Here is a 26,919-nt window from a genome sequence, read left to right on the forward strand (position 1 = left end):
AGTTTTTTCTTCACTATATCAGGGAAGTTTTCTGTCATTATTTTTTCAAACAGGTTTTCTATTCCTTGCTCAGTTTCATTTCCTTCTGGCACCCCTATTATGTGGATTTTGTTTCGTTTCGTGTTGTCCCAAAATTCCCTTAGACTCTCCTTATGTTTAAAAAATTTTTTTTTCTATAATAGATGCTGTTCTCCTTGGGTATTTTTTCCTACCTTGTCTTATAGCTCACTGATGCGATCCTCTGCTTCTTCTATTAGGAGGAGGAGGAGGAGGAGGAGGAGGAGGAGGAGAAGAGGAAGAGGAGAAGGAGAAGGAGAAGGAGAAGAAGAAGAAGAAGAGGAGGAGAAGAAGGAGAAGGAGAAGAAGAAGAAAAGGAGGAGGAGGAGAAGGAGAGGAGGAGGAGGAGGAGGAGAAGGAGGAGAAGGAGGAGAAGAAGGAGGAGGAGGAGGAGGAGATGAGGAGGAGGAGAAGAATGGGGAAAGGACAAAGGGTGGGGTGGGAACCTGGTGGAGGGGTGCAATTGAGGGGGGGCGGGAGAAGAGGAACATATTTGTAATAATCTGAACAATAAAGATTTATTAAAAAAATAGAGAATTCAGACAAACTAAAAGAAAAGAAAAGAAAGGAAAATATTAGATTCCTTAATTCTGGTCCATTATCTAATTAGTCAAATTCTTCTTCAGAATGTCACTGTGTACCATCTCTTAACTTCCCGTATCCACTTCACAGTCCCTGATCAGTTTTCACTGTTGTGTTAGTGTAAGAGTGTTTTTTAAGTGGCTCATCCTCTTATCCAGTATGCATCCCACTTCCAGATTCATCTCCAGAGATATTGTTTTGGCCATATTGATCCCCTATTTCAATTGCTTGTCATAGGAAAATCAAGCTGTCCAGTTGAGTAGTTAAAAGACCTCTGTGGTCCGACCCTCTTCCATCTTTCAGCATTATCTTCTATTTCTATTAAGGAGTCTTCTAATCTAGCCAGAGCTAGATGAACAGGTGATGCCATTGTGCCAAACTATAGGAGATGTTACAATTATTGTAATAAATCTGAAATATTGTACTAGTTGACTATGGTTTCCACATATACTCCTTACACCTCTGTAGAAATGCCAATTAGTCATTTCTGCCTCTTTCTCCCCCCCACCCCATCCAAATATTAATAGTTCTGTCAAGTGGGAAATTTTTTTCTAGTTATCTCTGATTTATCTCTGTTGATTATTTTGCAATATGTAAACCATAAAGCCTGCCACCAGTGTGTGAAAAGTGATTTAAAGTCAGCAGTTGCAGTCAGATTTAATTCTGGAACCAAATAATGCATTATATAAAGCTATTTATTGGAAACAATCAGTTTTATTATTTATACTTAAGGCAGGTTTTTGAGGTTTGATTTACACACAGAAAAATTCACACTTTTTCAATGTACAGTTTGATGAATTTTGACAAAACTCATATACTGTTGTGTAACCATCACCACAATCAAAGATGCAGAATATTTCCATTACTGTAATTTTCATTTTAAATGGTTTATCATGGATTCTTAAAAGTAGTCTGGTCTATAATCCTAATATATAAAAACCTTCGGTCTTAACAACCAGTAAAGACTGAGGCTCAACTAACCAGAAGTTAGTTTTGCAGTCAGCTCTGAGTTGCTACCAACCCAGTGCTGACTGCCGCTACAGGTGTGGTGCCCCAGCACTGACTGCTGTGGGGGCTGCGAATCAGGGCCAGAGAAAGGCCTAAAGAGAGAAGCAGGGACTGATTCGTTGCCTCTGTGGCAGCTTTTGATCATCACTTGCCTCTCTCTTTCTCTCCCAGTCTAGCCAGCAGCCGTGCCTCCATTTCTCTCCAGACCTCCACTGGGGCTGCTGATCAGCCCCACTTTTCTGATCAGGCCCCATTGATAGGCCCAGAGATGCTGACTGGCATAGGAAGTGACCAATCAGAAACAAATATGGGTGCTGTGGGGAGCCAATGGCTGCCTAGGAGGTAGAGTTTCTGATGCTGACTGGCATAGAAACTGACCAATCAGAAACAAATTGGCAAGCAGAGGAGGGCAGTTGGGGGCAAGATCAGGCGAGCAGGGGAGGGCATTGGACGTGAGATCAGGCTTGCAGGGGGGGGCTGTTGGGGATGAGATCCAACTGGCAGGGGTGGGCAGTTGGGGCAAGCAGTCTGAAAGGGGAGGGCAGTTAGGGGTGATCAGGCAGGCAGGCAGAGGCAGTTAGTGGCAACCAGGCTGGCACGGGAGTACAGTTAGGGGTGATCAGCCTGGCAGGCAGAGGCAATTAGGGGCAATCAGGCAGGCAGGCAGGCAGGCAGATGAGCAGTTAGGAGCTAGCATTCCCAGATTGTGGGATCGGGCCTATACTGGCAGTCAGACATCCCCCAAGGGGTCCCCAATTGGAGAGGGTGCAGCCTGGGCTGAGGGAACCCCCCCTGCTTCTATGCACAAATTTCATGTACCGGGCCCCTAATATTATACATAATAAAATCTTTATTTGATAAATTAAAACTGTTTAATTTTTAAATATAAAAATCAGTTTCTTCCTGCCTCTGATAGACTGAACATGTAAAGAAAATCCATTTTAAGGGGCCTGTCAGGAGTGCTCATAGATCCTGGTTCAGTGCCAGGTGGTCTCTCTCTGTGGGATACTGTAGGTAGGGTGGATTTGGGGACGAAAGTGATAAGTTTAGTTTGGGGCATGTTGAAATTAAGGGGCCAGTAACCAGGGCTGATATTTAAAACATTTAACGACCATTTGAGTACAGATAGGAATTAGCATGGCTGCCTATTTTTATGCATGCTGACTAAAAATTGGCTCTCCACACAGGACATTCAGGCAGGAATTTGGAATTGAGGAGACAGAAATCAGAGGCAAAATCAGACTGGATAGAATGGATTGGGTGGGCAGATAGATAATGCTTACTCAGTCCCAAGGAATTGATTAGATTGGTAGGAAAGGGCTATTAGATAAACTCTGGGAACGTGATGAGGTTAAGTAGTGAGTGAGGAGTAGATGGAAAAGTTAGAAGAGAATGGAAACAGAACAGTATCCTGGAAATCAAGAAACAAGATAATTTTAAGGATGGAATGGTCAAGGGGATAACAAAGTGAACCTGTTCATTGTAGAAAAGATCGAAAATGTCATGGAAATAATGTGTTCACACTTTTCTTTGGTGTTTCCCTATCTTACATTCAGTTACGTAGTGATTTACTCGGATTCTGATGACGAATACTTCCCTGAGAAAGATGGAAGTAAGGACTCCAAAAGTGGCAGAGGCAAGTATACCACAAACTTAGAGAAGCAGCTGAGCTCTGCAAGCTCATCACACAAGCATTGCAGGTAAGTCAGCCAAAGTTCTATTCTGAGTTACTAGTAGTGAATGCTACCATTTCTTTCCTAATATGTGCCAGATGTGGATATGGCTGGATTCCCTACACCTCTTGGTAGGGTTCCTAACACAGCAACTGCTCCTGCTGCTGCCTGAGACTCTAGGCATTTCTCTCAATGGAGTTCTCACCTACGTAGCACTGCTTTAAGGGAGCAGAGGGAAGCAAGCCAAAGACACCCTTCTTCCTTCTCGCTATGTGGGAGTAACAAAGAGGAATAAGAGAGGCATGGGCTCCTTCTTTCTGCCTGATGGAGTGGGTGATGATCATGAGCCTGCAGGGGAATCAGTGCTTTCTTCATCTAGCTCTTTGCCTTTGCCTTTTGCTGCTCTCTGTATGTTTTCTAGAGATTCCTGTTTTTCTTACCACCTATTTCCTGCAGTAAGACCTTACCTCTTTAGAATCAGAGGCCCTTTTAACCTTGTGGGAGGGTGGAGCTTTACTCCCAGGTTAGAACCTGCTCAGTGGGTGTGAAATGCAGGAAGACTAGGAGCTTCTTAAGATCTGGGGTGGTATTTTTTTATTTTTGTTTGCTTAGTACAAGGTGTAGGGCATGATACATAGGTGCTTAGTTAAGGTACTGGTTACTAGCATTTCCTAGCTAACATGGGATATGAGAGCAGGGAAAAGAGGTGGCTTAGAGTCCTAGTCTCCTGTTCCACCACCTGTCCACAGGGGTCCAGGTACTGTAATGCAAAGGGGTCCCTGGGAGGTAGCTGCAGAGTAGAGAATGAGTGACAGAGCCCATAGGCCACTAGCTGCTGACTACTTGAGTCAGAAGATCTGTAGTCTTTTGAGGGTGAACTTTCAACTCAGGCTGCTCTTACCTGACCTATGGCTGTAACTATGGGCATCCATTTTAGTCATGGAGGGATGAAGAAGTCTCCAAAGGACTGGCTTTGTCTCTTTACTATTCTCCACATGAATCTTGGTAATTTTACAGAAAAATAGGCCAGAGGAATTTTAAAACTCTTCCAACCTCACTTCTAACCTTTGTCAATGGACGGGGTCATGCTTTATGGATTTTGAGCAGTGTGTCCCCACTGTTTTGTTTTAAAAATTTTAATTGAAGTGGGAAATCTTCAAATTTTCTGGGAAACATGCTTTTTACAATAGGAATGTCTACTCCTTTCTCTTTCCTTATTGCACATCTAAAGTTCTTTGGGCCAAAGCCGGTTTGGCTCAGTGGTAGAGCGTCGGTCTGCGGACTGAAAGGTCCCGGGTTCGATTCCGGTCAGGGGCATGTACATTGGTTGCAGGCTCATCCCCGGTAGGGGATGTGCAGGAGGCAGCCGGTCGATGTTTCTCTCTCATCGACTTTTCTAGCTCTCTGTCTTTCTCCCTTCCTCTCTGTAAAAAATCAATAAAATATATTTTAAAAAAAGTTGTTTGGTAATTAATTGAAATAATAGATGAGAGTCTCAATATACATTCTCCCAAATCTAAAATTTTATGATAAAGATTTTTTTTGTGCCATGAATTTGTTTCACATCCTGCCTCTGCTCTGGTTTACATTTTTACATCCAGAATCAGAAACCAGAAGCTGAGCTCTGAACAGACTGCAGAGAGCATGTGGTGTTAGACATGCCATCCTTCAAATCAGGTGAAGGTCTCCTTCAACTGAAGGTGATGACATTCCGAATGCTCACAAGGCCTCTCAGTGCTGACATCAGGACTTAACTCCTCACTCTTACATCAGTGGATAGAAAATTAAATTTTGGTGGCTAGTATAGAATTGCCAATTTTTAATTTGTCTGGTGATGGAAATACACTCCAACTACTATCTGCTATCACCATATTTCATAAAGTAAAAAGTCCCAAAAGTTTAGTGAGAACATAATTTCAAAATAAAGGACAGTCTTTTAAATTATAGAAATTGAACTTGATGGGAAAAAACCAACTGTATTATTCTATTGTCTCTTATTTGTCTATGGACCAGTGAGAATAAACAAGTCTATAGACCTGTATTTGGGAACTGCTGATCTCCTACATCATGTTATTTAGAGAATGTGATTTGAAGATTTCCACTGGACTTGGATTGGTTTTATCTGTAACTGTTCTCTATAAAGTAAAAAAGTAATAGAGGGAAAATAATCTAGAATAACTGATTCTTAACTGTGATTCATAATGTCACAGTTTCCTGCTTGCTTAATTTCTGCTCAATAATTGGAAGTTGAGTGTCTCAGGGTGGGAGCATAGGGTGGAGAAAGTCTGCTTATATGTGAATGTGCCTCTTGAATTTCAGATGAGATTCTGGAAGTGTTATCTGATATTGATGACATTATGATCCACGAGTTTCCAATAATTATCAGTGATGATGATGATAGTAATGTGGAGGGCCCTGTGACAACAGAAGAGGATGCAGCTGATGAAATGGCCTCAATTGAAAAGAAGATGGACCAGTGTGCTCTCTCTCCATGCAATTCATCTCATGAAAATCTCTGCCAACTACCAAATGCTGCCAAGGTTGAAGTAGACATTTCAGATATAAATATGTTAACTGATGGAGAGCTTGTACCTGTACCAAGGAAAAGGAAATGTAAAACCAAAAATATATGTGTGACACCTGGTAAGCCAGTCAAGCCAAGTACTCCCTATTCCCCCAAGTGGCTCTTCAAGTGTGCCAGCCGTGCCTGCCCTGCCCTTTCCCCTGGATATATGGATATATGTCTTGTTGGGTCTGCCTTTCCTACCTGCAAACCCTGTGCCTTCTTTCTTTCTTTCTTTCTTTCTTTCTTTCTTTCTTTCTTTCTTTCTTTCTTTCTTTCTTTCTTTCTTTCGTCCTTCCTTCCTTCCTTCCTTCCTTCCTTCCTTCCTTCCTTCCTTCCTTCCTTCCTTCCTCCCTCCCTCCCTCCCTCCCTCCCTCCCTCCCTTCCTTTCTTTTTTTATCTCTACCCTTTAAAAAAACTTCATTGTTCAGATTATTACAGATGGTCCTCTTTTTCCCCCACCATAGCACCCCTCCACCCAGTTCTAACCTCACTATAGGCTTCCCTCCTGCTGACCTCATCTATAGGTGTAAACTCTTTGTCCAATCTCTTCCCGTACCCCTCACATCCCCTTCCTGATGAGAATTGTCATTCTGCTCGCTTTCCATACCCCTTATTCTATTACATTCACCAGTCTGTTTTGTTCATCAGGGTTTTTATTCATTTGACTTTTAGATTCACTTGTTGATAGATTTGTATTTGATGTCACTTTGTTGTTCATAATATTTTTATCTTTACCTTTTCTTCATCCTCTTCTTAGAGAATACCCTAGCATTTCATATAATACAGCTTTGGTGGTAATGAAATCCTTTAGCTTTTTCTTGTCTGTGAAGCTCTTTATCTGACCTTCAATTCTAAATGATAGCTTTTCTTGGTAAAGTAATCTTGGTTGTAGGTTCTTGCTATTCATCACTTTGAATATTTCTTGCCACTCCTATCTGGCCTGCATAATTTCTGTTGTGAAATCGGTTGACAGTACTCCCTTGTAAGTAACTAACTTTTTCTCTTGCTGCTTTTAAGATTCTCTCTTTGTCTTTTGCCCTTGGTATTTTAATTATTATATGATGTGTCTTGGTGTGGTCCTCTTTAGATTCCTTTTGTTTGGGGATCCCTGGGCTTCATGGACTTATAAGTCTATTTCTTTCACCAGGTGGGGGAAGTTTCCAGTCATTATTTCTTCAAATAGGTTTCCAGTGTCTTGCTCTCTCTCTCTTCTTCTGAAACCCCCATAATTCAGATGTTGGTACGCTTGAAATTGTCCCAAAGGCTATTTACACCATCTTTATATTTTGGATTCTTTTTTCTTTTTGCTTTTCTAGTTGGGTGTTTTTTGCTTCCTCGTATTTCAATTTTTTTACTTGATTGTTGGGAATCCTCTAGTCTGCTGTGGATCTCTATATTATTCTTTATTCCAGTCAATGTATGCTTCATTTCTGATTGGTCCTTTTCCATATCCTTGAAGGTCTCACTAAATTTCTCAGAGGTTTCTAGAAGATTCTTGAGTGACCTTATAACCGTGGTTTTGAACTCTATATCCAGTATTTTGCTTTCATCCATTCTTTAATTTGTGGCTTGTTTCTTTGTCTCCGCATTTTGGTTGCTTCCCTGTGTTTGTTTCTATGTACTGGGTAGCTGATAAGTTGCCTTGAGTTGATAGAGTGGCCTTGTGTGGTAGGTGTCCTATAGGGTCCAGTGGCTTAGCTTCCCCAGGCACCTGAGGTGGATGCTCTTGGTGGGCTGTGTTCACAGTCTTGTTGTAGTTAACCCTTGATTGCTGTTAGTATCCCTGGAAGGATTTGACCTCTAGGCCAACTGGCTGTGATGACCAGCTGTGTCTACACTGGAAGATCTGCTGTGCAGGAGACACCCTTATGGGGCAGGAGTTGATTCAGTGGGGCTTTGGTGCTCACTGAGTCTGCTCTTTGAGTGTGTCACTTATGGATATAAAGAGTTTTAATCCGGTATGGTCTCATTCTGTCCTCTGGCTACACTGGTTCTTGGGTCTCCAAGGAAGTACAAGATCAGCCACTGTCTGGGGTCACCCAGCAGGAGCTATAGAGAGATCTTCAGATTCCTCCTCTTTGTATGGAGTTTGAAAGTGCCAGACAAGGCCCAGCTGTGAAGCAAGACAGGCTGCTGTTGCCAGGCCTTGGGCATTTTATTGATAGCTTTGGGGCTCTCTGACCCAGCTACAGCTTGTTTGACAGGTTTTAAGCTGATAAAGGACAGGTCATTCATATGCAAAATTCACACTGCACAGCTTGGGCGGGGTTGTAAATTGGGTGGGGCGGGATCTCTGGGAATCACCAGGGGAGAGCAAATAGCAATGGCTGCCAGTCAGCCCTGTACCAGAGAGGTTCCTGGGTCTGTGAATCCCACACCCCTGTCTAGGAACAATGATTGCTGTGAGCACTTTTCAGAGAAAACCTTCCTCATGTTCCTGTCCCAATGCCAGACAGTCTAGTTTCTCTCCATATGTGTCTGGGTCCCCCAGAGTCTCACCTGGAACTGGAGTTCAGAGCAAGTGGAAGCTTGTATCTGCCTCCCAATTAAAAGAGCACAAGGGAGAAACCAAGATGACAGCATAGGTAAACACCTAAACTGCTGCCTCGCACAATTTCAAAACTACAACTAAAAGACAAAACGTCTATCACCCAGAACCATGGGAAAGCTGGCTGAATGGAAGTTCTACAACTAGAAGGAAAGAGAAAAGAGCATTGAGACGTGCACAAGCACTGAAAAGCTGAGGTATGGAGACATGCAAATAGGGCTGGCAGCAGGCGACTACGTGCCCTGCTGTTTTCAACCCAAAGGGAGACATGCTCCCAATTATTCTGAACTCCAGTTTCTGGGGAGCCCCTGGGGACCTAAACTCCTACTGGGAGAAGCTGGGCTGTCTGATATTGGGTCAGAAAGTGAGGGTGACTTTCTTGCAGAGGTTCACCCAGCAATCATTGTTTACTGTGCTGGGGCACAGAACACAGGGACTTGGAAATGCAGAAACACAGAGATGGCTGACTGGCAGCCATCACTGTTTGCCACGCCCTAGCCTACTGACTCCCTAAGACCCCACCCCACACAATCTACAAACCCACCCAAGTTCCACGCAGCAGCTTTTGCATATAAATGGCCTGCCCTATCACAACTTAACCTAACAAACTGCAGATCTGGTCAGACGGCTCCAAAACCTCCAAACTCCAAGCAAAGAGGAGAAAACTGTAGTTCTTGCTGTAGCTCCTGCTGGGTGGACTCAGACAGTAGCTGACCTGCACCCCATTGGAGATCCAGAAGCTAGTGTATCTAGTGGTCAGTGTGAGACAACACCAGATTTCCACTACTCACATCCATAATTGACACATTCAAGAGGCAGAATCAGTGAGCACCAAAGCCCCACTGAAACAAGTCCTGCCCCATAAGCATGTCTCCAGCACAGCAGTTCTTCCATTATAGACACAGCAGGTCCTCATAGCCAATTGGCCTGGAGGTCAATTCCTCCCAGTGACACCAATAACAATCAAGACTTAACTATTGATACAACAAGGCTGTACACAGTGTCCATAAAGGGGTGCACCAAGAGTGTCCACCTCAGCCCAAACCGGTTTGGCCCAGTGGATAGAGCATTGGCCTGTGGACTGGGGGGTCCTGGATTTGATTCTGATAAAGGGAATGTATGTTGGTTGCAGGCAGGCAACTGTGGGGGGTGTGCAGGAGGCAACTGACTGATGTTTCTAATTCTCTATCCCTCTCTCTTCCTTTTTGTAAAAAATAAATAAAATATATATATTTTTAAAAAGAGTGTCTACCTCTGGTAACTGGGAGGCCTACCCACTGGCCCATACAGGACACCTAGCACACAAAGCCACCATACCAACTCAGGGAAGCAGTGAAAATGCAGAGACAAAGAATCAGATCACTAATGAAACAAATGGAGGAAAACAAATGACTGGATATAGAGTTCAAAAGCACGGTTATAAGGTTCTTCAAGAATTTCCTAGAAAAGGCCGATAAATTTAGCAAGACCCTCGAGGATATGAAAAAGGACCAACTAGAAATTAAATATATACTGACTGAAATAAAAATATTATACAGAAACCCAACAGCAGACTAAAGGAATGCAAGAATCAAGTCAAAGATTTGAAATACAAAGAAGCAAAAAACACTCAACCAGGAAAGCAAAACAAAAAGAGAAGCCAAAAATTTGAAGATAGTATAAGAAGCCTCTGGGACAACTTCAAGTATACCAACATCAGAATTATGGGGGTGCCAGAAAAAGAGAGAGCTCAAGATACTGAAAACCTATTGGAAGAAATAGTGACAGAAAACTTCCCCCACCTGGTGAAAGAAATAGATTTACAAGTCTAGGAAATGCACAGAATCCCAAACAAAAGAAAACCAAAGAGGATCACACTGAAACACAACATAATGAAAACGCCAAGGGCAAAGACAAAGAGAGAATATTAAAAGCAGCAAGAGGAAAATGGTTAATTACCTACAAGGGAGCACCCATACAATTGTCAGCAGATTTCTCAACAGAAACTATGCAGGCCAGGCAAGAATGGCAAGAAATATTCAAAGTGATGAATAGCAAGAACCTACAACCAAGATTATTCTACCCAGCAAAGTTATCATTCAGAATTGAAGGTCAAATAAAGAGCTTCACAGATAAGAAAAAGCTAAAGGAGTTCGTCACCACCAAACCAGTATTATCTAATATATGAAATGCTGAAAGGTATTCTTAAGAAGAGGAGGAAGAAGAAAAAGGTAAAGATAAAAATTATGAGCAACAAATACATATCTATCAACAAGTGAATCTAAAAATCAAGTGAATTAAAAATCTGAGGAACAGAATAAACTGGTGAATATAATAGAATCAGGGGCATAGAATGGGAGTGGATTGATAATTCTCAGAGAGAAAGAGGTGTGGGGGGTATGGGAAGAGACTGGACTAAAATGGTACACCTATGGATGAGGACAGTGGTGGGGGAGGTAAGGGAAGAGGGTGGGGTAGGAACTGGGTAGAGGGGAGCTATGGAGGGGAAAAGGAGAAACAATTGTAATAATCTGAAGTATTTATTAAATTAAAAAAAGAAAAAAGAGCAGTGCATCCAGGTGTCAGCACATTCCATGCCCATGCACATCCTACCAGTCTCAATGTGCTTTCTTCACCTCTTTAGTTGTGGAACTTATGGTCAACCAGCTTTCCCGCCATTCCTGATGGTAGTTGTTATGCCTTTTAGTTGTAATTTTTATGTGGTTGCGAAAGGCAGCAAGTATAGGTGTTTACCTATGCCTAAGGTGACCGGATTTCAACATTGGTAAAGCAGGACACCATTGATTGGGGAGGAGGGGTGTTCTTGATTAAAAATTTGGTCTATATAGAGCAACAAAAATTTTCATAGAACGCAAAAATAGTATTGTAATATATATATATATATATATATATATATATATATATATATATTTAATTTCAACATAAGTACAATTTACAAATGTAATAAATAAATAATTAATTATGTATAGTTGTAAGTGTCAGGCTGGCACTAGACTTATTGCTGCCACTATAAAATATAAATAATACAAGTACTGTCTGCTAAATTTAAGAAAATTTATGTATTTATGAAATAAATAAATTACTTACCTAAATTATCTGAATAGCTGATTTGTAATGACATCACTTGTTTAACTAGCTTACTAGCACGCATCGTCTGACAGTTACAAAATGTTTTCGTCGTTGCCAATCCCAAAAAATGCCATTGTTCATTAAGTCCAAACAATGGTGGTTGAATCCTTACAACTGATCAACAATGCAAACTTTGATAAACAGTTTTCTATAATCAGTTCTCAACAATTATTTGTTATTATTAAAGTTTAACATTATAAAATTAACAAAAATAATATAAAACTCATATCCTGGCTAAATAGTCATATGGCTGCCAAAAAACCGTATATTTCCTTCCCATTCTCCCACCGTTCCCTAGCTTGTCGTGCATTCTTTCCAAAAATCGGGACTTTTTTAAAAAGCCTCGGGATGCGGGACAAATTGTTAAAAATCGGGACTGTCCTGTCAAAAGCGGGACGTCTGGTCACCTTACCTATGTTGCAGCCTTAGTTCTCTGATCAACCCTGAGCCATTTCAACAGCTGCTTGGTGGCTGAGGGAGGTCACCATCCTTTGGCCACTAAGCCTAAAATCCCAATGAACTGGATCTTTCCAGGAATGCAGGAGGAGTACCCAAGTCTTAACGTTCACAATCCTATCTGCCTGGAGTGCTTTCTCCCTGAGCTTTTTTGTTATTAATCCTCACCTGAGGCTATCTTGCCCCCACCATTGATTTTTAAAGAGAGTGGAAGGGAGGGGGAGAGAGAGAGAGAAACATCCATATGAGAGAGACAGATTGATTGGTTTTGTTCCACCCACAGCCCCATCAGGGCTGGGGATCAGGGATTGAACCTGCAACCAGAATCAAACTCGGGACCCTGCAGTACAGGGGCCAACACTCTAACCCCTGAGTCAGACCAACTAGAGCTGTCCCTGAGCTTTTTGTCCTGAGGCTATCTGATTTTTCTCAGAACCCAGCCCAGTTGTCACTTCTAGGAAGCTATAAATCACAGTTGCTCCTCCTCATGGGTTCCCAGATTTTTAGACCCCACCTCTGTTAAAGCACTCACATCTGTATCTGTTCCCTCAGTAGACACTGAGCCTATTTATTGGAGGACTCTTACTTTTTAGTCTCTCCCAGGTTCTAACCAGGTGTTTGGCACATAACAGATGCTTAATAAATATTTTAAGTGACTGAATGACACTCCTGATACATAAGTCTCTGGCTAGAGCCACCAGCAGTATGGGAGCTAGACAATGGTGGAAAGATTGGCTTTCATATAGAGTGAAGGTGCTTCCTGAGATATAGCATATCTCACACATATTCCTTAGAGCAAGTGTGTGAGATATGCTATGCCACTCCTTGTACTCCTACAATAACACCTCAGTTGCCCTCACAGTCCAACCTCATCACTAGCTCCTGTGACCTCATTATAAGTCTCAGTGCTTGTGACAGAGTCATATACAGCTTTTTCTGCGGGCAGTTCTGAGTCAGTATGTAAATATTTCATGCTGATTTATGGAGCAGTATTCAGCCTTCAGGCAGACAGTTGTTGCTTATAGATGCTGATCTGGGCATGACTATGGGGGGTGGTCCTTCTAGGTTTCTGCCAGTTGCTTGATGGTACCAGTTTTCGGGGTACAAATGAACTATTATCTTTTCAGCTATTAGAGGACAAAAGCGGGTACAGCCTTCAAAGAAGAAATGCAGAGCAGCGTGACCCAAGAAGCATGAGCCTAGGTACGTACTGCTCAAGTTCAAACAACCAGGAATTGATTGAATAAATATCAGATGTTAAGTAGCCCACTGGTTACGTGTTGGGAGATTCAAGGTGGGTGAAGGAGACTGGTGAAGGAGAGGGACAAAAGTTTCCATCCCTGAACTGGGAAGGCATAAGCAGGAGGGAGAGGCCCAGGTTCTAGCCATTCCTCTCCTCCCTTTCCCCCAACAGAACTGGGGTGGCACTTTGCAGAGACCCCTGCAGTTTGCAGGCAACTAGGAAGCCTTTGCCCCTGTAGCAACTCTGGCCTCTGAGGTTTCCTTTGCCCTTTAACTCAGATGAAAAAATGATATGTAGCCAAACAAGATACTATTTTTTCCGCCAGCCTCATGGCCATTAGTTTGCACTAAACCAAGCAAATGCAGTGGAAATGGTGAGAAGGCAGTACTGACATGTTGCAGTCCGTTGGTATCAGGGGGAGGGCAGGCAGGATTGTCTTCCAGGTTTTTTATGAACTCGGTTACTCTTACTACTTCTATATATTCTTGCATAATTTTCAAGCTTTATTAAACATTGGGGTGAAATAGATTGCTTATAGTTCCTTTATTTTTATTGATAATCGAAAGCAATAGGCCATTTTGACCAAAGACATGCTACTACTTAAAGGAAGCAAAGAATGAATACAGTTTTTCATTTAGATTCTGGGACTTCTCACTTTTTTCTTTAATAATATGATGCAGTGTGCATAATGTCTTTGTTTTTACTTGCATTCAGGAGCAGTATATACTTACATCTGAATTATGATAGAAAGCATATATTCGAAGGATTGTATGTTTATTTTTTTTACTTGTGTTCTGGGCCAGTAAGTGCATCTTAAGGGGAGAAGAGGAGTGATGTATCAGGCATTGGGCCTGAGGAGAAAGGTTCTGTTTCTGCACTTCTCACCGGGTGAGGCAGCTGACAGCAGCCTGGCTTGTTCTGTACTAGAAGGCCCCCTTCCAGCAAAGTTTCTTCTTTGGATTCCTAGATACACATTCAAGCTGCTTTGCCTATAGGAACGGGTGTTTTTGTTTGCTTCAAGGTTGCTTGGCTGGACAGTGTGACAAAAGAAGAAAGAAGCTGCCCCTTTGTCATTGTCTTCTGCTTCATGCAAAGGAGACTAGTCTGTTTAGGCTCCTCAGTGTTGCCTTGGTACTTCCTGTTTCAGTCTGTAGGCTTCCTGTTGTGCTTAGCATTGTTCCTGTGAATGCTGCTTACTGGTCATGGTGTCTAATGTACCCATTTTGGGTCTTGTTAACTCCTTTGATGTAGTGACACCTAGCCTGCAGTAAAATGGCACAGGCATTGAGGTGAAGGTATGCTAAGCCACAAGGCCTGCTTGCTGTGAGCACAAATACATGGTTCACAGTCTCTGCTGAGGTCTGCAGATGGTTCTGGTCTTCATCTGCCACCTTTACTGATATAAATTTGCTTTCAGAACTAAGTAATTTGAGGCAGGAATGTTAGTCATATCAGGCTTTGTGATGAAGATCCTTACTTTAGCTGCATTTGCCTGGTCTGGTACTTTATCCCCTCTCCCTAACCCCAGCCACATCACATAGGGTTTATTTTGTGACTTAAGAGTTAATGAGTGCCCTGGTAAGTCAGAAACTCACTTCCCTGTGTTTGCTCCTGTTTTATCTTTCCAGCTCTGTGGGCTTGTCTTTTTGGACTTGTGGATTGTTCCAGCCAAGATAAAAATGCTTTTGTTTCAATAAATAGTTATCACAAGGGTGAGGCCTTTATGTGTTCAGCACTGTTGTTTGTGCATTTGAATTAGGCCTTTAAAGATGGGGCGGCAATACTGGTCATGTGATTTCGTTCTCTGTGAATTTTGGGTAAGTTAAAACCTTTGAGGTTCAGTTTTCTTATCTGCAAAGTGGAGATCATAAGACTAGTAATAGTTTGTGTTTTTTTTTTTGAAGGGTAGTTGTGAGAATGAGCTATGATAATGCAAAAGGAAGTTCTTGGCAAATTATAAAGTGTTACCCAGGAGGTTGTTCTCAGTGGAGATGTGGCCATTCTAAGCCATGGGCAAATAGGTCATACTGAGGCATGAATGAACTGGGAAATCACAGTTTCCATCAAGGGAATATTTAAGTTGCTCACTTTGACCAGAATGGGAATGGAAGTTAGAAATAGAAGTCAGGAGCTCTGGCTGGTGTGGCTCAGTTGGTTGAAAGCCCTCCCATGCACTGTAAGGTTGCCAGTTGGATTCCTGGTCAGGGCACATGTCCAGCTTGTGGGTTTGATCCCCAGTAGGGGGCATGCAGGAAGCAGCTTATTGATGTTTCTCTCTTTCCCTTCCACTTTCTCTAAAAATCAGTTTTAAAAATCTTAAAAAAAAGCAATACAAGTCAGGGCTAGATTGACCTCGGCCAAGAAGTCAGTGGGACATAATTGGAACATGGCCTAGAAAATTAATCTGGAGGTATGCTTGTGAGTTACATTAGAAAAAAGAGCTTGGAGGCAAGGAACACAAAGGGATGCTGTAATAGCAATGTATAAAGGGGAGGTGAGGAACTAGGGTGGTGACAGTGAGGTGGAAAGGACAGAAGAGGTGGTACGAAAGAGATAGCGGTCTACCATTGTGCCTAACCCTAACCCTAAGAGACAAATGATCAAGAAATGTCTTTGAGGTTTGCAGCTTGTATATAACAGAAGTTGGATAATTAAACACATTGAGCTGGAGACATGCTCATGTGAGCCAGTTGGTAATTTGCATTGGACAATTAATAGTAAACTCAGAACTAGATCTTAGGAGAGAAATTGAGACTGAAGATATAGGTATAGGATCATTCCTGTTGAGATTGAAACCATGGGCTTCACAAATCTGAGGATATGCAAAGAGTGAAGAGGAAAAGGCTATGAATGGAACCTTGAGAATTGCCCTCATATAAGGAGCTGGAAAGAGAAGGAACCAGCAAGTTTTCCAAGTCTCTCTTTACATGTATGTATTTCTTCAATTTATTTTTTTAGCTATACAAGACTCAGTTGAATTTCCTTTTGCAGGAACACTGACTGCAATATAGCTGGATGTTTCTTGGGTGACACTGAAAAGTTAAAGCAGTATTCTGGAAGGAAATTCAAGAGAAATAAGGATGAACTGGTTCAGAAATTATATGCCCTGATGAACAACACTGTCTTTGAGAACAAGGTAAAATCAATGAAGAAGCACTGATTGAAAACCTGCTGTATGCCTGGCACTCTTGGGTGCTGTGAGGTGTGCAGTTGTGCTAATGGTATATTTCCTGTCCTAAAGAAGTGTCAATTTAGATGGGGAGATGAGACATGCTTATGTGAAAGAAATAGAGAATGTTTGTGGATTATAATATATGGTACAGACTGTTACTACCACAGGAGATCAAAAGAGGGAGAAATCACTAAGACCTCAATGGACAGGAAATAGGATTGCCTAGAAGAAGTGAGACTTGTTCTGGTTAATGAAGGATGGTAAGTAGAGATAAATCAGTGATGGGAGAGAGGACATATTTTGAGGCTGAACTGTCTGGAAGAGAGTATTTGTGTTAAAGAATAATGTGACCTCGGGCAAGTTACTTGAGTTCTCTTTGCCTCTGTTTCCTCATCTATAAAATGGGGACAATCATAGTACTGTTCCTCCTACTTCATGGAATTATTGTTTGGCCTAGGTAAGTTAATACACCTGAAGTGTATTAGAACAAGACTTATAGCATAGTCAGTAATACATGTTAGCTCTTTTTTGATAGTGTAGGACCAGATAATGGACAGCCTTGGGAATCAGGTTGGGAGAGCTTAAATTGAAATTAGTAGGCACCACTGCACAGGGATATGCTATGAAGCGGCTGCTAAAAGAAAGAAATCAGAAGCATGGGTTCAGACTAGATTGGGAGGAATCTGGGGGCAGAGAGACAGACCCATTGGCCATTAGGTTTCTCAGACTTTATTGTCTCTGCAGTGAAAGTTCTGTCATTTTAACGGTTCCCCATTTTTTGGTGTCCTTCTTGATGCCACATCAGATGACTGATTAGCGGAACTTTAAGTTCTGAGTTGTGTTTTCAATTGTGCCTCACCCTCTTACACAGGTCACATCTACCTCAGCTGGTTTGTCCTCTCCTGGCTACCCCTGACTTGGTCTCCATGCGAGGGAGCACAGCCCCTGCACTACCATGCTCTCAGAGTCTCCCTTGCATCCTGATGGCCTGTTAATGGTCTTTGTCTGAGTTTTGACTTGCCTTTTATTCTCCCCAGAATGTTTAGATTTGCAAAAACTTTTTTTTAATAAATATATTTTATTGATTTTTTACAGAGAAAGAGAGAGGGATAGAGAGTTAGAAACATCGATGAGAGAGAATCATCGATCAGCTGCCTCTTGCACACCCCCCACTGGGGATGTGCCTGCAACCAAGGTACATGCCCTTGACTGGAATCGAACCTGGGACCTTTCAGTCCCCAGGCCGACGCTCTAGCCACTGAGCCAAACCGGTTTCGGCTGCAAAAACTTTTGAGTTAATATTTTCCGGTCTGCTTAGAATTGCTTTCTGCTTCACTGTTTGCTTGTCTTTCTCAGCTGCCAGAGAGACTGGATATCCACTGGAATAATAAGATGCTGAGAACTGCTGGCTTGTGCAGCTCTGGCCTGTTTCATTACCGGAAGGAGCACTATACTAAGATTGAGATTTCTCTGAAAGTCTGCGATTCTGCAGGTGACAGCAGCAGCATGGCAGCTTTCCTTCTGGGCTTTTGTCTTCTGACACAGTGCCTGTTAAGTTACTTTTAGGTGCTGATATTCTCTGGCATACTATGTCACAGCCTTACCTGTCATTTTAGGGTGGACAGACCTACTGTGTGTTGCTTAGAGGAGATTATTATTGGATGTCTCACCATCTTGAGAGTCCCACTTGCCCATCTTTCTAGTAAGCCTAGCTTTCTCTCTGCAGCTTCCTGTTGGCAGCAGCAGCATATTTTTCATTTATTTATTTATTTATTTATTTATTTATTTATTTATTTATTGTTTAAAGTATTACAAATAGTAATACATATGTTTCCTTTTTTCCCCATTGACCTTCCCCCAGCCTCCCCTACCCCCTAGCACATGCCCCCACCCCCCCCCCCCCCCAGTGTCTGTGTCCATCGGTTATGCTTATTTGCATGCATACAAGTCCTTCGGTTGATCTCTTACCCCTCACAACTCTCCCCAGCCTTCCTACTGTAGTTTGACAGTCTGTTGGATGCTTCTCTGCCTCTAAATCCATCACCAGCAGCAGCTTTATTCTCCCCGTACCTGAGGGTCAAGGCTCTCTACATCTAGCCGATCACCAGATCTTCATAATCACTCTCCTGTTATTCCTTCTCTATCTTTGCTTCTGCCCAGGTATGGACCCTCATCACCTCACTCTTCTCTCTGCTAAGAAACCTGGGGCTTGCCAGTGCCTGAAGCCTGGCTTTCAAGGCTGTTGTTGTCTTGGCTCCCACTGCTCCACCACTAGCCTGCGCTCCAGCAAGGCTGGTTTCCCACTGGCTTTCAGAATGGACCCCAGGCTTTCCTGGACTCAATCTTTGTGCATTTTTCACACCTAGAATGGCTTTTCTAATTTTGCAAATCCAATCAATTGTTAAGGGCCTAGCTCAGATCCCAGTTTCTCCATGGTGCTTTTCTGACCAAATGGCATAGCTCTGGTGATTGTTCCCCACCTTGTCCACTTATCTACCTGGAGGGCAGAAACCAGGTCTTGGCCAGGTGTATTTCTGGCAGCGCCCCACGGAAAGATAAGCAAGATTGAGCTGCTCCAAAAGATTCATCATTCAAGGTTCTGCCATTTACCATATCGGGTTGAAATGGGTAGAAATTTCCCTTTCAGAATCCTGGGAAGATAACACTCATGCTCACCTGCCTATGTTTATATAAGGTGGTATTTTGTGTGGTGGGGATGAGAGTCCAGGGCTGCTTGGATAGTGATCAGAAGGGAATTGGGTTAAGTGCTCATGGTTTCTTTTTATTCCTTTTCTAAGACTGAATCCGGGATACTTTGATCCATGAGCTATGCCATGCAGCCTCCTGGCTGCTTGATGGCATCCGTGATTCTCATGGTCAAGCATGGAGAAATTATGCCAGAAAATGTAATATAGTGCACCCAGAGCTGCCCTTGGTCACCCGTTGCCATAACTACAAGATTAACTACAAGATTTATTATGAGTGTGCTCGATGCAAAACCAGGTAAGATCCTTTTTCCAATTATGTTTTTACTAAGGCTTCCAAGTGGTTCTTCAGTGATTACATTAGTAAGTACATGGCTGTCTGACTTGAGGAGTAAAACCTCTTTACTCCTTTCTGTGTCCTCTTTTCTCCAGTCTTCCCTACTTTGAGCCAGTCTGACCACTGCTGCTTCTTGGTGTTTCACTCTCTGAGAATCCCCAGAAAATCTGGCTTTGGGCCCAAAGCTAGCTCAAAGAAGAGGCTGAGTTATAGTAACCAACCCTTTGTTGTGTGATATGTCTTTCCTTCTTAGGATTGGCCGCTACACCAGATCGTTGGATGTTGGGCGCTTTGTCCGTGTTGAATGCAAGGGACCTCTGGTCCTGCTGCCGTTAACTCGGAAAGATGGGACCCCCATAAAGCCCCATGTGAGACCCTTTGACAAATATGTGAAGCTGCATTACAGATTAGTCAGGGAGCAGATGGCAGGCATCACCCATGGGATGTGATGAGAACGCTCAGCAAAGATTACTTTATCTGTAAAGAAAAGAAAAACCTTTGAGGTTATGTGAGAGGGTATCTGTGTGAGCCGAGTCCTCTACTGTGAAGAAGTTTTAGAAAAATACCTTTATTTCTATAAAGTTATGAATAATATAATTTAAATCCTTTTTATAAAGCTTTTATTGTTGATAATTGTTCTTTAACCAAAGATTATATTACCCAGCACTTTGTGCCCTTGACAGTGCGCAGAAGCCCTTTGGGCCCACCTTGTGTCTTACTTACACTCCAGAGTTGTAACTTGTAGAATCAAATGCGAAATCAAAATACATTTTTGAGAGTGGCCAGCAGAGAGAATGTGAGTAATGCTGGAAAGGGAACACATTTAAAAATATATATATTTTTTACTGATTTTTCACAGAGAGGAAGGGAGAGGAATAGAGCGAAACATTGATGAGAGAGAAACATCGACCAGCTGCCTCCTGCACACCCCTACTGGGGATGTGCCCATAATCAATGTACATGCCCTTGTCCAGAATCGAACCTGGAACCCTCCAGTCCGCAGACTGATGCTCTATCCACTGAGCCAGACCAGTTTCAGCAGGGAACACATTTTAAAGGTATCAAGGACTGCTGGCAGATATAACCAGTAACACCTACCCAGAAATAAAAAGCATGTTTCATGAATTTAGTTTCTCTTGCCAATTGTTCATAAAAATAAATAAAATGTTTTCTGAAATTCACTTGTTAACGAAGTCTGTTTATTGACAACCTGTGCCAAGAGCAGAACAAGCTCCCGATACCTGAAGCTCTCCTGGATGTGCCAGAAAGAGCATTCTCTGTTCCGGGTTTTTCTCTGATTCTTGTGACTGCTCACAAGTATGTCAGCAGCCTCCCCACATCTGGGAGCTATATGGGATATAGATGGAACCAATGTATTTGTTTCAGATTGCTGCTATAACAAATTACCACAAGCTTAGTGACATTGTTATCTTACCACTCTGTAGGTTGGAAGTGTGGCACAGGCCTCACTGAACTGTAATTCAGGTATCGGTGGAGCTGCATTCCCCTCTGGAGGCTCAGGGAACCATTTCTTTGTCTTTCCCCAGCTTCTGGAGGCTGTTGCAATCCCAAATTTAAGTCTTCCTCCAACTTCAAGTCTTTAAAGCTGTCAGTGTCTGCTTTTCTGACTCCCCTTTTACCTCCCTCTTTCACTTTTAAGGACCCAGGTGATGACAGTGGGCCCACCTGGATAATCCAGGAGAAGCTTATTTTAAGGTCAACTGATTAACTGCCTCAGTTCCCTTTGCCATGTAAGGTAACATATTCCAAAAGAATGTGGCCATCTCTGGGGACTCATTATTCAATGTCACTAAGCTTGTGGGAATTTGCCACACACATCTTCACTAGTCTGGCATCACTGTTCCGGTTTAGAGGCTGCTTGTGCTGTCATTCCTTCATTCAGCAGGTACTTAGTGTTCTTTCAGTGGCCATAGACGGAAGCCTCGCCACCAGTCTAGATGGGATTGGTTGTGTACAAAGCATGGCATGACCTTCCCCAGCTATATCCTTCAGTCCCTTCTCTCCATTCCTACCTCCAGCCATATCTGTGGTCTCAGTAAAGGCCCTGCTGGCCTGTAAGACTGGATCATGACACTCCGGGGATTTAGGGGGAGCTGACTGTGGCGATTCTGCCCTACAAAGGGAGGGTTCTGGCCTCTCCCTTAACTCAGTAACCCAGTCAGCAACCATTTTGGGTAGCCCTGGTCATTTCTCCCTAGCTATAGCGTGGGACAAAGCTCCTCACAGCCCACCCGTGCCTCCAGATGGCCTTTGTGCTAATGACTGTCAGCTAATCATCTGCCATTTCCCAAGGAAAAGCCTGGCTCACCTGACTAACCATGACAGCCTTCTCCACTGGTCTCTAGAATACCACCACCTGACCCCAAACTAACTTGGTCTTATTTTCAACTCTTTTCCTAGATGAATCCTTAACTCTAGCCAGATGAGACCACTTATAATTCCTCCAATAAGCATTGCTGTTTTTAGCCTTCCCAGTTTTGCTTTGGCCCTCCCTTCCTGGAAATGCCCTTTTTCCTTCTTGTCCCAGGAAATACTACTAGCTCTTTAAGGTCTGCTCATTTCTGTCTTCACGAAGCCATCCCAAATGGCCCTAGCCACAGTGCTTTGAGCCCCAGGTTCACCGTGTGTGCCACATGTTTGCTTTATGGCCTAGACTGCTTGGTATTGTTAATTCTCATCATATCTTCCCTGATGGCCTAAGCTTTTGGAGTTCAGGACTGTGTCTTATTTATGTCTGAAGGCCCTTTCCCTAAAGTATACCTATACAGTGTCCAGCCAGCCAGTTGGCTGCTTATCCTGCACCCATGTACCTAGGTGCTTCCCTGAAAGTGACAGGAGTGCCCAGGAGGGCGGAGAAGAAGCCAGACATAAACATGAACAGGCAGCATTGGTTGGCCCAGTCCCAGGGATAGGGAAGGAGAAGCAGGAAGTGCATCCCAGAGCCGGGACAGGGCTGGCTGGAATGAGGCACTACTACCACACTTTGATCCTCATTATCTTGTTTATTGAAAAATTTTAAGCAGAATTTTAGACATAAAAATGAGCAAATAGATAGGTGTTGGGGACAATAGCTAGTGACCGCTGGGCTGGAGGCCTGGGCTAAGACCCCATAGGGACAGCTTCCACCATGCTTGCTTGCTTCATGCTCTTTGCACATGGGGAAGGCCAAAGTCTAGTTACTGAATTAAGAGGGTGGTGGGGTTTCATGCAGCCAAAGAAAGAAGGGCATGAAGGCAGCCAACTCTGAATCGGCAGGATAAGGCTTGGTAACTAAGGAGCAGCGATGGCGAAGTCCCAAGAGTCAGGAGGGTGGCTCCCAGGAAATCCCAGGAGTGTGCACCTGGGGAGCCAGGACCAGGGAAGAGAGAGGGAGAAAGGAACCTAAAATGTGGGAGGGAATCAGGCTGCATGGCAAAGGGGTCACCCTCAAGCCCAGCCTCACAAGCCCGAGTAGGAGGCCTCTGTGGTCTCAGACCAGGATGAATCCCGGCGGGAAGATGGCAGCTGCCGCTGGTGCCCACTCTGGCCAGGGCAGCCCAGGCGCAGAAGTAGCGTCCACATTCGCTCTCGGAACTTGACACCCACGAAGGCATAGAGCAATGGGTTGAGGCAGCAGTGCATATAGCCAAGACCTGAGGTGACAGACTTGGCCACGTCCACACGGCTTTCTCGGGCACAGTCGCGGGCCAGAGCCCCCATGTCCATGAGGGTGTCTACCATCACCACCAAGTGGTAGGGGGTCCAGCAGAGGGCAAAGGCGACCACTACCACTACCACCAGCCGCATGGCTCGCAGTCGCCTCTGGCCCCTGGAGACCAGCAGCACAGCTAGGATGCGGGCATAACAGTAGGCCATGACCATCAGTGGCAGCAGGAAGCCAGCCACTAGTTGCAGTAGGCGCAGTGCCGTGCGGCCCCCCTGTTGGAAGTTGTACTGGCAGTGGGTGGCATTGAGGCGTGCGTCATGGTGGGCTGACAGGAAAATGAAGTCAGGGATGACAAAGAGTAGACATTGCCCCCAGATAACTACACAAGTAAAGGTCACACGAGCTGGGGGCCCCCGGCGGTAGAGCTGAGTAGCATGCACTATGCTCAGGTACCGGTCAAAGCTGATGCAGGCCAGCAGGAGGGCCCCTGCATAGAAGTTGATGTTGAAGAGGGCACCTGCCACTTTGCAGAGCCCAGAGCCAAAAACCCACTGGATCGCAGCGTCCACTGCCCAGAGGGGGAGGGTTAGCACCAGCAGGGCGTCAGCCACGGCCAGGTGAAGCAGGAAGGTGTCGGTGCTACTCAGGGCTGCTCGTTGGCTCAGCAGCACAGCCACCACAGCGCCATTGCCCAGCAGCCCCAGCACAAAGAGGAGGCCATAGAGGGCTGGCAGGAAGGCGCGGTCAAAGTTCAGGCTGACGTCTTGTGGGCAGGGTGGGGAATTACAGCAGAGGTCACTCTCGTTTTCTCCTCCATAGTCAAAGGAAGAGCTATAGTTTGCCAGGAAATAGTCAGGGTCAGTGATCTGTGGAGGGAGGGAGAAGAAGGAACAGACCATGTAAACCGACTCCTTCAGAGATGTAGCCTTTCTGGGAGCCTCTCTGCGGTAAGGCAGGTCTTGAGGCATGGGCCACACCCTGTAATTGTCCCCACATTTCTTCCAAGGCCACACCTCCTGAACTGCACCTGCCCAGCCTTGGTGCTGGTATGTAATTTTCCTTCTCAAAGGCTGATTCTAACGCACCCTTTGGGGCCATCCCTTCAGCCCAGGGATTATGGGCTGGAGGAAATTTGCCCTGTGCCAAGAGCCTTCCCTGCCCCTCTCTATTTTCACCTTTCTCTTCCTTCAAGGCTTGCTGTTCTCTGTGTCCTGGCCACACCTAATTCTACCACCTTCCTCCGCAGGCAGCACCTCACCATCCCCTCTCCCGGTTACTGGCCCTCCTCTTCACTACTCACCCCCATGGGGGTGCCTCTGCAAATCACTGTGCCCCCTATGCATGCTTTCTGCCATTCTTTTCCTCCCTTACACCAAGGATGCCACCAATGGGGGCTCCTCTACCAAGCTGTAGCAGAAATAGTTCTTCCAGCCTTCTCCCATGAACCACCCCAGAGCTGCAGGCCTCCCCAGTGCCAATTCAGTCCAGCACAGAGGAGCCAAAGTTCCAAGTCAGAGCCGAAGGGAGCCTTGCAAGCTCTTGATGGTGAGCTACCACCTCCTGCATTTTGCAGATGAGGCACCAGCCAGAGAAGGGAAGTGACTCGCCAGTGGTCATTCACACTAATCAAGGGTCAAGGTGGGTTCTCAATTCCCCATCCAGTGACCCTTCTACACAACCCCTGCATTCTCTACCTATTCACCCAACCCTCTGGTGGTGCTGGCTCATGGGCCAGCCCTGCCGGTCCCCTAGTGTCCTGGGCTCTCCACTCAAAGAGTGGTCTGGTCTGGCTGGACAACAGCACTTACCTCAGTGACCATGGCTGGGTTGGTGCTCCGGCTGCCTGGCGCGTGCTGTCTGCCCCTCTGCTTTGGCGCTTGTGGTTGCGAACTTGCACTATACAGAGGAAGTAAGGGTTTCATGTGGTTCTTGACAGCTGCCTATACCAGACGTTCCTAGACCCAACGCCATTCCCCTGACCAGGGAAGCTGCTCTGAAGTATCTGACACAAGCCTGGGGCCAGAATGGCTGAGTCCTAGGGAAGGGTAGAGGCCGGAAGGGGAGATGCCTGAAGGAGAAGCAGGGAAGGTGGGGAGTGAAGCCCTGCCTGGTGCCAGGGAAAGAACTGCTTCTCTTGCACCGGTATTTCAACACTCAAATAAATGAGAATGTGTGGTCATCTGTCCTGGTCGGGAGTCAATTTTTGCCTGATTATAGACTGATTCGCTAAACATGTTATGTCTATAAAAGGAGATTAAACCTCTTTTAAAAATAAAAATATTTTAAAGAAATTGACTACACTGCTAGTAAATCTAATCCTTTACTATTGCTTCTATGTGCTAATCAATGGGGGGGGGGGGGGGGGTCGGGGATGGGCAAGGAAAAGGAATTGCTATGTGCCAGAAGTTGTTTTAGGTGTTTTCTTTGTCACCACCTCATTCCAATCACACAACTCCCTCATCAAGTGGGGATTATCCTTATGACTAACCTAGAAAGGAGAAAGGTCTTCAGCAGACACAGCAAGTAAGGGTGGGTGCTAAGGATAGACTCATGGCTGTCTGACTCTCCTTTTGCCACATATCACACCACCTTCAATTTTTATAAAGAAACTATGATATATAATGCTGTTAAAACCAAGTGAACTAGAGTTCTATATCTTAATGTGGGTGTATCTGGAAAAGCCATTGATCACATGATGGAAGAGGCAAGTTACAGAAAATGTGTATAGTTTGTCACCACTTAGGTAAATTCTGAAAACCACACACACACACACACACACACACACACACACACACAAAACACCCCAAAACAACAACAGCAAAAAAACACCAAAAAAAACCAAAAAACAAAAACACTGTATCACCCTGGATACAGATGTTTGTTCTAGAGTTTGGAGGGACTGGAGATGTCACAAATTCGTGAGAGCAGTTGCTCCTGGGGCAAGCAGAAGGAGAATAGAGTTGTGGAAGAGTACCTGGGGTCTGATTTTAAGGAACATCTATAAACAGCATTTGCGGAGTCAATCAGTCCTTTTTGGCTGTCCACTGTGGGGGAGTTCCACACCCACCCTGCCCTCAGCTCTCTCCTGTCCTCTGCTCCCCTCCCTGTCACTTTGTTCTCATTAGCAGCTGGCAAAGGTGGCCATTAACTTGCCTTTCCCAAGCATTTCCTCTTTTCCTCTCTTGCCCCAGATGAAAAGGACACAGACAATGCTAGCCCATGGTCTTGGGGTCCAGTTTTCAGCCAGAGGACTTCACAAGAGCCTTCCTCCTAGGGCCTGAGATTCAGTACACACTGATTGACAAGATGCACACTTGATAAGCCCCAAGGCCCTTCCCTCCTCCTGTGGATAGAAGATGTGACTATACCTGCTCCAAGCATCTTGTCACCTGGAAGCTCCAGGCCAGAAGGAACTGAGAGCCAGGAGGAGGTCAGGAGCAGTGTAAGTAGAGGGGACTGGGAGGGTTACAGAAGACATGGAAGTAGGATGAACTTGGTAAGGAACTGCCTGCCAGGTGAGGAAGAGAAGTGGGGGCCAGGACCAGTTTCATGATGCTGGTGCAGGAAGAATTTCCATTCAGTGGGCTTCTACACATGAGAGAAATGAGGACAATGAAAAGGGACAACAAAAACGCTGTTTACAGATTTTCTTTAAAGCCAGGAAATCCCCAGGTACTCTTTCTCCAACTCTATTCCACTTCTGTTTGCCCCAGGAGCAACTGCTCTCACACATTTGTGGCATCTCCAGTCCTCTTTATTTGTTCAACTTAATGGAA

General features: G+C 44.4%; 2 protein-coding genes across 2 annotated transcripts; one reads left to right on the top strand and one right to left on the bottom strand.

The window, feature by feature from the left end:
- Positions 1–2,547: 2,547 nt before the first annotated feature.
- On the top strand, positions 2,548–20,247 carry GCNA (germ cell nuclear acidic peptidase). Its single transcript, XM_036411534.2, is given in 8 exon segments — positions 2,548–3,259; positions 5,640–5,963; positions 13,147–13,222; positions 16,254–16,398; positions 17,791–17,926; positions 19,233–19,437; positions 19,730–19,914; positions 19,917–20,247. Coding segments are annotated over 8 exon segments (1,242 nt in total). The 5' UTR covers positions 2,548–3,150; the 3' UTR covers positions 19,979–20,247.
- A 2,244-nt stretch (positions 20,248–22,491) lies between these two features.
- On the bottom strand, positions 22,492–25,114 carry CXCR3 (C-X-C motif chemokine receptor 3). The gene is given in 3 exon segments (XM_045571926.1): positions 22,492–24,009; positions 24,952–25,084; positions 25,086–25,114. Coding segments are annotated over 3 exon segments (1,236 nt in total). The 3' UTR covers positions 22,492–22,935.
- Between the last annotated feature and the right edge of the window lie 1,805 nt (positions 25,115–26,919).

Source organism: Pipistrellus kuhlii, unplaced genomic scaffold, assembly GCF_014108245.1.
Source record: "Pipistrellus kuhlii isolate mPipKuh1 unplaced genomic scaffold, mPipKuh1.p scaffold_m20_p_40, whole genome shotgun sequence".
Taxonomy (NCBI): Eukaryota; Metazoa; Chordata; class Mammalia; order Chiroptera; family Vespertilionidae; genus Pipistrellus; species Pipistrellus kuhlii.